This window comes from Pristis pectinata, chromosome 13 (assembly GCF_009764475.1).
Source record: "Pristis pectinata isolate sPriPec2 chromosome 13, sPriPec2.1.pri, whole genome shotgun sequence".
Classification (NCBI taxonomy): domain Eukaryota; kingdom Metazoa; phylum Chordata; class Chondrichthyes; order Rhinopristiformes; family Pristidae; genus Pristis; species Pristis pectinata.
Window position 1 is genome coordinate 37,797,165 of NC_067417.1, and position 12,411 is coordinate 37,809,575.

The window sequence follows — 12,411 nt, forward strand, 5'->3', positions numbered from 1 at the left end:
GCAAAATCACAGGATGGCCCATCGAAAATGTAAATGGATGAAGAAGAAGAAACAGAAAGCATCAAGGTTGTTAATTGATTCATTGTTGCAGGTAACGGAGCTGAAAAGCCTGGCAAATCACGTAATAGTTGGCAACGTCTCCTGTGAAACAAAGGATTTGTTTGCAGCCTTGCCTCAGTCTGTTGCTGTGGACATCAATGACCTGGGAACTATTAAACTTAGCCTGGAGGTCATCTGGAAGTAAGTCTTTCAAAGTCTAAAAATGGGAAGAGATTAGCCTTTTGTAGTGTGTTAATAACACTGGAAATGCTTGGTTGGCAGCAAAAACTTGTCAGATTATTAGATAATCAAAGGGCTACTTGGATCTCATCACAACGAGCCCTTTCACATTCAATCTGTTGCAAATTCCTCTGTGAACTTTGACAAGTGTGTCATTCAGAATTATTGCACAATTGCAAGGAATTTGTTCAGCTCAGTCCCTTCTATTAAATTTGTTGATCCCCTGCCCCACCCTTGGGAGGGAGGCTTTCAGCAGCATTGTATTTGTTTATCTGCAAGTCACCATCTTCCTTGTTAACATATTAAAAATAAGATACCTCAACCAAAAGGAAGATGGGAGGATAGTTTACTAGGCCTGCCCTATGCCACATGGTGCAACCTGTACACACCAGCAAACTCGCCCCTATTCTGCTGTCACACAACTCCCAGAGGGACCTGGCTGGTTTAAGGTCAGGTATTCTGGGGCGTGTCTCCTTGTCCTCTCCCCACCCTCACTCGAGCATGGCCTAGAGGATTGCAGTTTTGACCCCTAAGTTCATGTCAGCTCACTCATCGCCCTTAACTGGATGCCTTCTACAGGCAGCGTGTTGGACAATTTTGGGAACAGATCCACAATGACCACATGCACTGTACACATGTTCCAGTGGTTAACAAATCTAGCGAAGGAACAACTACCTGGCATCTAACCAGTGCTTTTATAACCTTTGCTGATGCCCCCTTGTTCCTTCCTGCTCAGCAAGCTCAAGTAATCAATTCTTATTGGGGTTGGTTGCCTGCATTTTAAACAGCTTTAAAGCTATACCCAAAAGTTGCAAAACTCATGAAACCAGGAAAATTGCAAACCTTTGCACTTGTAGGAAGATTGGTTTGCAAAATTCATTAAATAACTAAATAAAGACACTAGATAATAAAAAATTATAGCCTCCTGATAAAAGAAAAATTAATTTAGCTAATTACTAGATATGACAGATGTGGCAGGACAGGCAATGTGTTGGAGCTCATGGAGACTATTGTGATCCGCTGCAGCCATATCTGAAGTTAATGTCAGCACGGGGAGGAACTTCAGCTCAGAATCAATGAACTGGAGTCAGAGCTTTGGACGTGGTGATGTATGAGGGAGAGAGAAAGGTATCTGGATACTTTGTTGCAGGAAATAGTCAACCGCTCTGCTTCTCTTAGGGCTGGAAAAGAATGGAGTTGGGGGTGGGGGAACAGTGGGGGTGAAGGAGATGTTGGTGGGGAGAAAGATCCAGTTATTGTGATACCAATATCATTGGTAGGACTAAGAAAGAGGTCGTGCTGAGGGAGTAGGAATGGCTGCTATTGGAATTTAAAAGCAAAGCTTCTGAGGTATTAGTCTCTGGATTATGACCCTGGTTGTGTGTAAAATGGTATGGAGCAAGGATATCAGAGGGTTGAGTGTGTGGCTTGGAGATTGGTGTGGGAGAAGTGGCATCAGTGCAAAAACTGAGGAAGCTGTTCTCATTGAGCGTCACTTGAATCAGGCTGGGACCAGTGTTCTGGTGAATCAAGTAACCAGGTGGTACCTGAAACTAAATAGTTGAGGGGAGAGATCAGGTGATGAGAAAGTTAGAAAATGCATGGTATTGGTAAGGACAATGACAATCAGAGTGCAACAGGAAGGTGTACAACATAAAACCTACAGCCACAGCTTCAAATAGTGTTGGAATTGGAACAAGGTAAAATGATGCAAAAAAGGCTTTTTATCTGAATGCACAGAGCATTTCCAACAAGATGAATTGGTACACAACTAGAATTAAATTGGTATGATCTGATAGCCATTGCAGAGATCTGTTGTAGGTGACTAAGGCTGCGACACAAATACTATGGGGCACCTGGAATTTTGGAAGAAGAGACGGACAGGATAAGATAGAGAAGCTCTGTTAGGATGTGATGAGATCAGTAGAGAGAACAGATCTTGGCACTGAATATCCAGCAGTAAAATCAGTTTGAGGGGGTGGGAGGGGGTATGAAAACTAATTAGGGAAAGAGCTTAAGTGAAGAAATGGTAAGGATCTGTGTGAAAGGTATGGCAATAATGGTGGATGACTTAAATCTTAAAAATTGCACAAATCCAATTAACAAAAGTAATATTGAGGATGAGTTCATAGGGGCATTTGGGGCAGTTTCTGAGAACAATATGTTGTTGAACCAACCCAGGAACAGACTATTTTAGATAAGAGACAGGACTAATTAAAGATCTCATGGTAAAGGATCCTCTGGGGAAGAGTGATAATGACATGATAGATTGGCACAGTTGGGAGCAGGAAATGTAGATCTGGAATCAGTGTCTTAAACTTAGATAAAAGTAATTATAGAAGCATGAAGGCAGAATTGACTTAAATAAGCTGGGAAAATTGATTAAGGCATGCAAGTAGTGACAGACTTTTAAAGAGACATTTTGTAATTCTCAACATAAATAGATTCTGTTGAGGAAAAAAGAATTATGAACCATCCGTGATTAAGCAAGGATGTTGAGGGTGATATCAAACTGAATGAGGCACAGAATGTTGGAATGATTAGTAGTAGGCCAGAGATGTGGCAAACATTTTTGAAACCACCAAATGATTAAAAGAAAAACTGAAGCAGAAAATAGATGATGTGAGTAAAGTAGAAATAAATATAAAAGGAGACGGTTGGTGCTTTTACAGACATATAAAAAGGGAGAGATTAGCTAAAGTAATTCCTGAGAGGATGAGATTGGGGAATTCAGGATATGGCATTGTCATTGAACAAATATTTTCCATATTTTTATGCTGGAGGATACTAAAAAGCATCCTAATTATGCATTGCTCAAGTTTAAAAAAAAGAAACCCGACCTAATCCAACCATGGCCAAGGACATAGAATTTTTTCTGTACCCAGCCTGACCTGACCCAACCCAACCATCATTGTGAATGCTATTGTCCAAGGTATCCTGTCTCATTCATACCACACATGCCCACTCTACTGACTGTTGCAAACAGGAAGAAACATTTGCTAAAATATGGTCAGTGCAATGCACTGCAGCAAAGCAGTGGCCTGGCCTCACTTGCCCCAAATCTCAGGACTAGTATCATTTTATCTTGTACCTGACCTGACCCTGATGTACGTATTTATTTGGGTCCATTCAGGCTCAAGTCGACGTGCCAGGCTCTGATTCCAATAATAATAGAGGGGGAGGAGCTTAAACCAGTTAGCACTAGAAAAAATGCCCTAGCCAGACTAATTTGATTAAAGGCTGACAAGTCTCCTGGATCCAATAGTCTGCATCCTATTACTAAAAGGCTGCAGAGAATACATCGATTGTGATCTTCCAAAATTCCCTGTATTCTGAAAAGGACCCAGCAGTGTGGAAAACTGCAGACGCTCCTATTCATGATGGGATGGAGAAATAGGGCAGGAAACTAGGCTGGTTATCCTAACATTGTCATTGGGGAAAATTCTTATTAAAGAAAAATTGCAGTAGTTTCATGATGGACATCGTATTTGAAAAAGGGAATCTAATAGATATTGTGAATTTGGATTTCCAAAAGCATTTGATAAGGTGCCACGTAAAAGTTTGCTGAACATGGTAAAAGCTCATAACTTTGCAGGTAATATATTAACGTGGATCAAGGGTTTTTGCCCTCTCATTTAACCATACTGGGGATCAGTCTGGTTAAGTGAGAGGACAAAAAGTTAGCAAATGGATGATAATATTGGGAAATGTGAGGTTAGCCACATTAACTTGAATAAATTCCAGAGTTAATTCTGTTCTGACTTTAGAGTGAGTTTGGCTAAAGCAAAGTTTAACATTTTATGATTGATCTTGGCCTTCTTGACTGGAGATGAGGCAGTTTAAGTCAGCAGCTCCCATGGGAGACATTGTGTATCAGTGTCTGCCCCTTCAGGAAAGGAAGGGAAAAGGGTGTATTTGTCCAAAGAGTATGCGAAGTAAATCACTATGCTTTGTGACAGTGTTTCTTGGGGTGGTGTTTGTTTTGCTCATATTTAGATGTTTGATACAAGTCCTTGGCCTCCTTCATTCATGTTATTGTTGAAGGTCTAAATAAGGATTGCTTTTTTCATTTTGATAAGCAATATGTTGTAATACCACAAGAAAAAGAGCCTTGCATTTCTGCAGCATCTTTCACAATCTCGGGGTCATCTAAAGACCTTTCCTACCAACGATAAGTTGTAGCCATTATTGTAACGCAAGAAAACGCAACACTAATTTGCACACAGCAAACAGCAGTGAAATAAAGGACTAAGTAAATGATTTGGTGATCTCAGTTAAGGATTAGACATTCTCCAACATGCTGGAAATAACTTCACTGCTCTTTAAATAGATCTTGTATATCCACCTAAGGGAGCAAATTGTCTCTGTTTAATGTTTAAGCCTCTGGCAGTGCAGTTCTCCCCTGGTGCTCTGCACTGGAATGTCAGAGGTTCCTAGAGTTGAGTGGACCAAAAGTTTTCCATCTCTGCAGCATCACACCCTGCCCCATCAAAACTCTTTTTGTGTGATTATTTTTCCTATTTAAAACAAGAGAAAACTATATAGCCGTCTTGAAATATAAACTGACGCTATTCAACAGCAAGTACTGGTGAAAGTAGTTATCAGAAGCTTTTAGGTTAAGGGCTTGCGTGAATCGTCATTGTGCGTATAATCTTTTACCTTCAACCTTTGACGCAGTTGACCACATCATTCTCTTGAGCCTTCCATCGATGCATGGCATGAGAGGACTGCACTCAACTGGTTTCATTCTTAGTTAAGCAGTCATGGAGAACAAATCACCACCTAAAGGCTTCTCTTCCCTGGTTGGACCATTACCACAAGCATATATTCTTGGCTTCCTTCCATTTCATGTTTTGTCCCTTGACAGCAGTATCAGCAAACACAGTCATTGGTCCCCATGTACTCTGGTGAAGCCAGTTTCACCGCATCATCACTTCCTGTTTGGTTCTGCTAGCTCTAAATTGTCACACTGCGTGACAAGATCGAAGTTATCAACTTCAATACCCATCACAAACTTTTCTCAGTGGCCACCAACTCCATTCCTCTCTCTGGCATGTATCTGAAATTGAACCAGGCTGTTCACAGTATGGAATCATATTTGATCTGGAGCATCTGAGCACTAACCACACACCACCAAGACCATGTATTACCACCTGCTTTATGTTGCTCAACTCTGGCACTGCCTCATCTCACTTGCTTTTGGAGGTTGGTGCTGTGCTGTGATCTATGTATTTGTTTCTGGACGTGATTATTAGGGTGCATTCCTGCCTGAGCCCACTCGTCTATAAACTTGAGCTGTCCAACTCTGTGCTGTTCCTCTGATAACACACCATGTTCTTGCTGACCTATGTTGCTTCCTGGTGAAGAATGCTTGATTTGATAATTCCCACATGCCAACCCTTCATGGCCTTGCTCGACTGGACTAAAGTCTCCTTCAACCCTTTGACTCTCTAAAATCTCTGTGTTTGGCTGTTTCTCGAATTTAATCCAACGCCAGCCTTGCTTTCAACTACCAAGACTCTCTTAAAAAAAATCCTCCGCCTCATTTGGCATTCCTTAAAGCTATTTGACCAAGCTTTCATTCACCTTCATAGTTTCTTTATGTGGCTTGGTATCAAATTTTGTTTGATGTTTCTGCCAAGTATCATGTTGAATGTTTTACTTTCAAGGCATTTGACAAATATAAGTTGTTTGTGTTTTTGCATTAATTGCGTACCTTGTATAACACTTATTGAATTGCAAAGTTTAAAAAGTGTGAGGGAAAATATCTTCTTTTATTTTGTAGCCTGAAGTGTTGGCAATGTCAGTGCATTTTTTCTTATTCTGTTTGGTCATTCTCTGTCTTTCAGTCCATTTGATAAAGATGATCAAACATCTGCTGCGAGCTCAGTTAACAAGGTGGCCACTGTAAACAAACGATTCTCCACCTACAACCAGAGTCCACCAGATACTCCGTCCTTGCGGGAACAAGCCTTTTATGTAAGTGTCTCTGTGCATGTTCACCTGCGTATTGTTGGTAGCAGTGTTAATGCAGAGCTGGTGCGACAGGTAAATTCCCTAAAGTGTTTTTTTAAAAATATTTTCCCTGACAGAATTCTTTAGAATCAAAACGATCCTCCAGTCAGCAGGTTAAGTCAGTACAATCCAGTTACTCCCTTGTGTTCATTTTATGATTGCTTTCAGAGTTGACTTTGTATCATTTAGCAGTGGGAGCTGTAAATGGAGTTTTACAGCATAAATAAGGATTTGGTATGAGGTGAGGTTCATCAGCTGTTGGAGAGCTGTGACAGGGATGTACGCTAAAGGAAGTGAGTGGGCCTGTACATTGTGGAAGCGAAGAGAGCAACCTTTGTTCTCAAGCCACAAATAACAAAACTATCGCCATCTTTATAAACATGTTTACAATTTCACTACCCCTTGGGCACACCAAGTCTTTGACTCAAATTATATCATTTGCACATTTTAAACACGCAGTTGTCATGGTGACTGAGAAATTTGGGGAGGGAGGAATAAAGGACAACTGGTGTGGAAAAAGGGAGACCTCAAAGAAGTTCTGATTGAAACTTCTAATAAATTATAACATTTGGTTTTGCATCTGCAGCCTCGGACATAAGATGCGTTGTATAGAAAGAGACTAACCTTATGTTTACCAGCTGCCATTGCAGATTATAAATGAGTCTGTTTTAACAATTATTTAGGTTTCATGGTTAATGTGTTATTTTTTTCTCCTTGGCTGGAGGAGTAAACATTTTGCTTTATCATCTATTGAAAGTCTGTATGTTGCGGTTTGAAATTGGACATCGTTGTTCCATTTTCAAATTCATAATTACGTATGCTTGTTGTGGAGGTGTTGTTGATATAGATGGAGCGGAATACACATTCAGGTAGTAACCTGCAGCATGGAAGGTATAAGCCATTTAAGCAGCTGTGGCCTGGTTTAAGTGCTGGGGTACTGGTGGTAACTGCCGTATGCATGGTTCCTGTTCTTATTATATAGTCAGGTCTCAGTGTCCCTTTATCATCCATTTGTTTAGTCTTTGGACATCATTTAAGGATGTTTAGTTTTTTTTTAAACCTCTTTCGGGCGTTACCTTGAGTTTGGAAGTTGTTCTGTTTAGGCCCCACCAAGGGACTTCCTGCCTCCTTTGTCTGGCTATGTTGTTCTTTTACACTTCCGCTTTCCGAATCAAAAGTAGAACATGTAAATACTCAGCTGGTCATGCAGTATTTGTGGAGAGAGAAACGGTTAATATCTTGGGTCAATGACCTTTCATCAGATAGAAGTTTCTCTCTCCCCAGATGCTATCCAACTTCCTGAGTATTTCCAGCATTTACTGTTTCTCAGCTCTCCAACATGTGCAATTTTTTGTTTTTCCATTTTTGTTATAGTCTTGTAGTTTGCATATGGTAATTAGATAATCATCAGCCTGGGGGTGTCATCAAGTAGAACTTGTTACAAGACCATATGTTATCCTTTAGTTGAATATTCTAATTATTTCTCAATGTTTTGGCACTTTTAATTGCTTTTTGATTTGTATTGACTATTATTAATATAATTTACTTCAATTTGAGTAGTTTGTAAATGACTGTGAACATTTAAAATCAGTAACGGCTTTGACAAATGGCAAAGCCCTATCCCAGCAATTTTACAATCAGTTGGGTATTTTAGCAGCAGGAACTCAGTGTCTCACTGCCTGAAACCTAATAGCTAGGCTTCCTGACACAAACGTTGGTACAGCCTCGCTTCCTTTTAGTCCTGAGAGGTGGGTGTAATACCTAGAATGCAGTTGTTTTGTAGCCCCAGTAATCTCCATTTTCACTCTCACTCTCAGCTAGAGTGTAGAACTTTATTTCAGCACTGCTTTAGTCCGGCTGCAACTCATCCCCAGGCACACCTTGTCCCATGTGATGTGCTATTCTGCACCCTGTCCATGAAGCCAACTAAACTATTATTCTGCTTTGTTTAGAACATGCTGCGGAGGCAGGAAGAGCTGGAGAACGGCGCTGCTTGGTCCATCTCCTCTGATTCTTCTGATGGTTCTTCCAGCCCACAGTTGTCGACCAGTGTAAGGCATTCACCCAAGACGCTGGTGCAGCCGGAAATACAGGGAACCGTGCCTAGAATCACCATAACGTTAGCACAAACTGAAGAACCTCAGACAGACAATGCTGTGGTAAGCAGCCAGTTGGTAGGAGTGGAAGGACCGGAGCACACAACGTGGAATGGAAACGTGCCAATTGCCAGAACTCTCAGCCATATCAGTGAAGCAAGTGTAGATGCTGTGATGGACTTGAAAACCCCAGTGAGCATAGAGCCAGAAGCACAGGTGGTTGCCCCGGTTAATTTAGCAGCGTCTCCACAAATCCTGGAGGCAGAATCCGCTCCGCCAGTGCTTGAAGAGAGCATTGATGCTACGCCACAGTCTGAGGCTCCACTGGTGAAGTCAGAGATCCCTGAAGTCCGGTGTGGTCCCCCAGCTGAGGCTGCTGGTGCTGCTGTGGGAGTTCAGAGTGCTGTCTCCACAGAGGAGAAAACCAAACTGAGCGAGGAGAAGACTGGGCCAGCAGAACCAGGGAAAGTGAAGCCCATAGACTCGGGCATCGAGGAAGCTTTGATGATATTAAATTCCACACTTGACGATTATCGTGGCCAGTTCCCTGAACTCCAGAAGTTGGAGATGGAGGTCAAGCATTTGGAAGAAGTGCTGTTAGTAAGTGTGTTTGGTTCGGGTTGGTTGTATTTAGGTATGAATGTTCTGGTATGAAAATATAAGTTGCTAGCTGTGGTATGGTTGTGCTGATTTATTATTAGAAGTTTGTGCTAAGTCTATTTCAATTGTGTTTGCTGGAAAATTTCTCTGAGATGGATTCCTCAGTGGGAGTTAAATAATTCTGGCTATTGCCAGCTTTGTTTCAGTTTACCCAAGCATGATAACCTAATAATGAATCAAGTGAGACCACAGGTTGGAGTTCTTCAATCATTTGGTTTCTTCTCAACTCCCCGTGCTGTCATATTATCTATCTTCTCAAATATTGAGCCTCTCTTTATCCCAAAGATGATCTGATTTACGTCATGAGAACAGTAATGTCTTCTCTGTCCTAGACGATATTGATCTGCTTGCTGTCATGTAGGGGAGTGATCCACTGAGTCTTGTTGATGGTGCAGTCAGAGTAATACACTGTGGAAGCAGGCCCTTCGGCACAACTCGTCCATGCTGACCATGGTGTCCACCAAGCTAGTCCCATTTGCCCATGTTTGATCGATGTCCCTCTCAACCCCTCCTATCCATGTACTTATCCAAATGTCTTTTGAACATTGTTATTGTACCTGCCTCAATGACTTTCTCTGGCAACTCATTCCACATACACATCACCCTGTGAGTTAAGAAGGTGCCCCTCACGTCCCTTTTAAAACTTTCACCTCTCACATTAAACGTCTGCCCTCTAGTTTTTGACACAATAAGTGCTGGAGGAACTCAGCAGGTCATGCTGCCTGACTGGCTGAGCTCCTCCAGCACTTTTTGTGCATTGCTCCAGATTCCAGCATCTGCAGAATTTCTTATGCCTCAAGTTTTTGATTCCCCTTCCCTGGGAAAAAGACTGTGTGCATTCACCCTATCTATGCCCCTCATGATTTTATTCACTTCTACAAGTTCACCCCTCAGTCCCCTATGCTCCAAGGAATAAAGTCCTAGCCTGCCAACCTCTCCCTGTAACTCAGGCCTTCAAGTCCTGGCAACATCGTCATAAATCTTCTTAGCACCCTTTCCATTTCAACTATGTCTTTCCTATAACAGGGTGACCAAAACTGTACACAGTACTCCAAGTGCAGTCTCACCAATGTCCTGTACAACTGCAACATAATGTCCCAACTTCTAGACTCAGTGCCCTGACTGATGAAGGCCAGCAATGCCAAACACTGCCTTCACTACCCCGTCTACCTGTGGTGCTGCTTTCAGCGAACTATGTACTTGTCTCCTTAGTCCCTCTGTTCCACAACACTCCCCAGGGCCTGATCTGCAGCCACTGCAGAACACAGTCTCCTCCCAGCACTCCTGCTCGTGATGCTGGGTCCATTTAACCTTTCGTTCAGTAATGATCCCTAGGTGATGTTGGTAGAGATTGAGTGGTTGTGTTCTAGGGAACCTGCAGTGAAATGGCTGTGAGTTCTCCCATTCAAGGTCACTACTTGTCACTTGTGCAATCTGAATGTTTGCTTCCACTTGTCGGTTTCACTGACTCGTGCTGTAGCTGAATTATTCTGCTTTTGTCAGTACAGTTGTGAACAGCACCTCCATTGGCTGTAAGTCGAAACACAAACCTTCCACGGTGCTTGTGCTCTGGCTGTTGGTTTGGGTGTGTATAGCCTGGATAGGGTTGCATTTGTGTGGCTGGTCCTTCGCTTGCTGAGTCTTTGATTTGTCTCTGAATCTGTGCAACAGGAGACGCAAATCAGTTTTGTGTAGTAACTGGGAGAGGCCCCTGACCCACCGGTCATTCACCTTGGCTTTGCTGTCGTGATGCTCACAGCACCCTGAAACCTGGCAAAGTAAAGCCAGCTGCCCCAGGTTGCTGAGATCCACCCAGTTGTTGCCAGGCCAAGGAACTGGGCCTGCCCATTCAGACCGATGAATCTGTCACTCGCTGAGGTGTCAGCTGTAACTCCAGGGGAGTTCCATGTGCAGAGCTACATATGATGAAGTTGTATTAGAAAGTCTGAGACAGCTTAGGTCTTGTAATCTAGCATTCAATTATCCACCATTCAGTAAAAGTCAGATGCAGTTCGTTGTGGGCATTGGGTAGTTACTGGATTATTTATTAAATACTTCAGATGAGTCAGAATACTTTGCCTGACATGAAAACTAAGAGCAGTCCCTTTTAGGGGGACTTGATGAAAAGGAATGAATATTGAATAATACTTCAGAGTGCTGGAACAAGGTGGGAAGTTGCTGCACAGCAATTTGAACAGAAAAGTATTTTAAACCTTTAAAGTTTTCCAGAATGATTTTTGTTTGTGTTGCTCCACTACTCCCACTTGGTGCATCTGTCAGTAATTGAAGAGACCCTGACTACCTTCTTGGCCTGTCCACGATTATAAGCACATTCCCTAAAATTGGATTTTTCCCATGACTTTGTGGTGTAGAGTAAATGAATTGCTTTATGCAATTCTTTCCAAGTTAGAACCTTGTTCTGGCTAGGGTAAGGCATCCTGTGCTGCTGCTTGTCTTTGTTGCCACCTCACTCTCTGGCACCGTTGCTTAACACAATTTTTACACACACACATTGAGAAATGATCTTGTATCTCCTCTGTAAATTGAAGTTTTTGGACAAACAAGGTTAAATGATCAATTTTTTCCCCCTCTGAGGCCACTACATCAAACTGTGTCCAGCTGTATTTGTGTGAAAAGCTTATCAGCCAATTTGAAAATTGAGGCAAATCCAGCTACAGTAAAACTCTGGTAATCCGGCATCTTACAACTGGACGAGCAGATTTTCTGGACTATTGTATGTTATTCCTTATAACTAAACTCACTTTTATTTCGTTTTTGGCATGTTACTCAGTAATGCAGTAAATTTTCCAGTGAACCCGGTGATTTTAAAGGGAGCAAGAAATGTCCAAGCACTCCAGACCCTGGCTTGGGCTGCTAACCTACCCACATTCCTGACCCTTGGTGTTCCAAACCCCAACTGCAGCTCCAGCTGCTCACCAGCCCCATAGTCTGGACCCAGCCCCGACCACAGTCCAGAACCTGCTCTGGACTCCAGCTCGCATTCCAGATTCGTGAGTGAGCTCGATGCAGAACCACCGGGATTTCCGAACCGTCGGAGCTTTCCTGTACTTGGTGTTTAACGCAGTAGTGTGTCCCCAGGTGCTTCACACAGAAGAGTGAACTAGCAGCTGAAGAGTTCAATTTAAAAGAGTGACCTGATGGAAAAGGAAGGTGAAGAGATGGGAAGTTTAGGGAGGCAAGTCTAGAGGGAGCTAGGGGAGTGATTAAAATTCAAGATGTGCAAAAGGCTAGAGTTGGAGGAGTGCTTACATCTGGTTGGCAGTGTTGGAGGAGGTTACAAAAATAGGGATGAAGCCAAGGGAAAGTGCTTTTTACAGCATTGATAATAATAACTTTAAAA

At 42.3% G+C, this 12,411-nt stretch overlaps 1 protein-coding gene across 1 annotated transcript in view; it reads left to right on the plus strand.

The window, feature by feature from the left end:
* The window catches only part of ripor1 (RHO family interacting cell polarization regulator 1), a 150,036-nt gene that overhangs the window by 110,610 nt on the left and 27,015 nt on the right, over positions 1-12,411 (plus strand). The window contains exons 11-13 of the mRNA XM_052028707.1: positions 92-240; positions 6,129-6,258; positions 8,247-8,990. Coding sequence (XP_051884667.1) covers positions 92-240; positions 6,129-6,258; positions 8,247-8,990 — 1,023 coding nt within the window. The remainder of the gene's footprint in view (positions 1-91; positions 241-6,128; positions 6,259-8,246; positions 8,991-12,411) is intronic.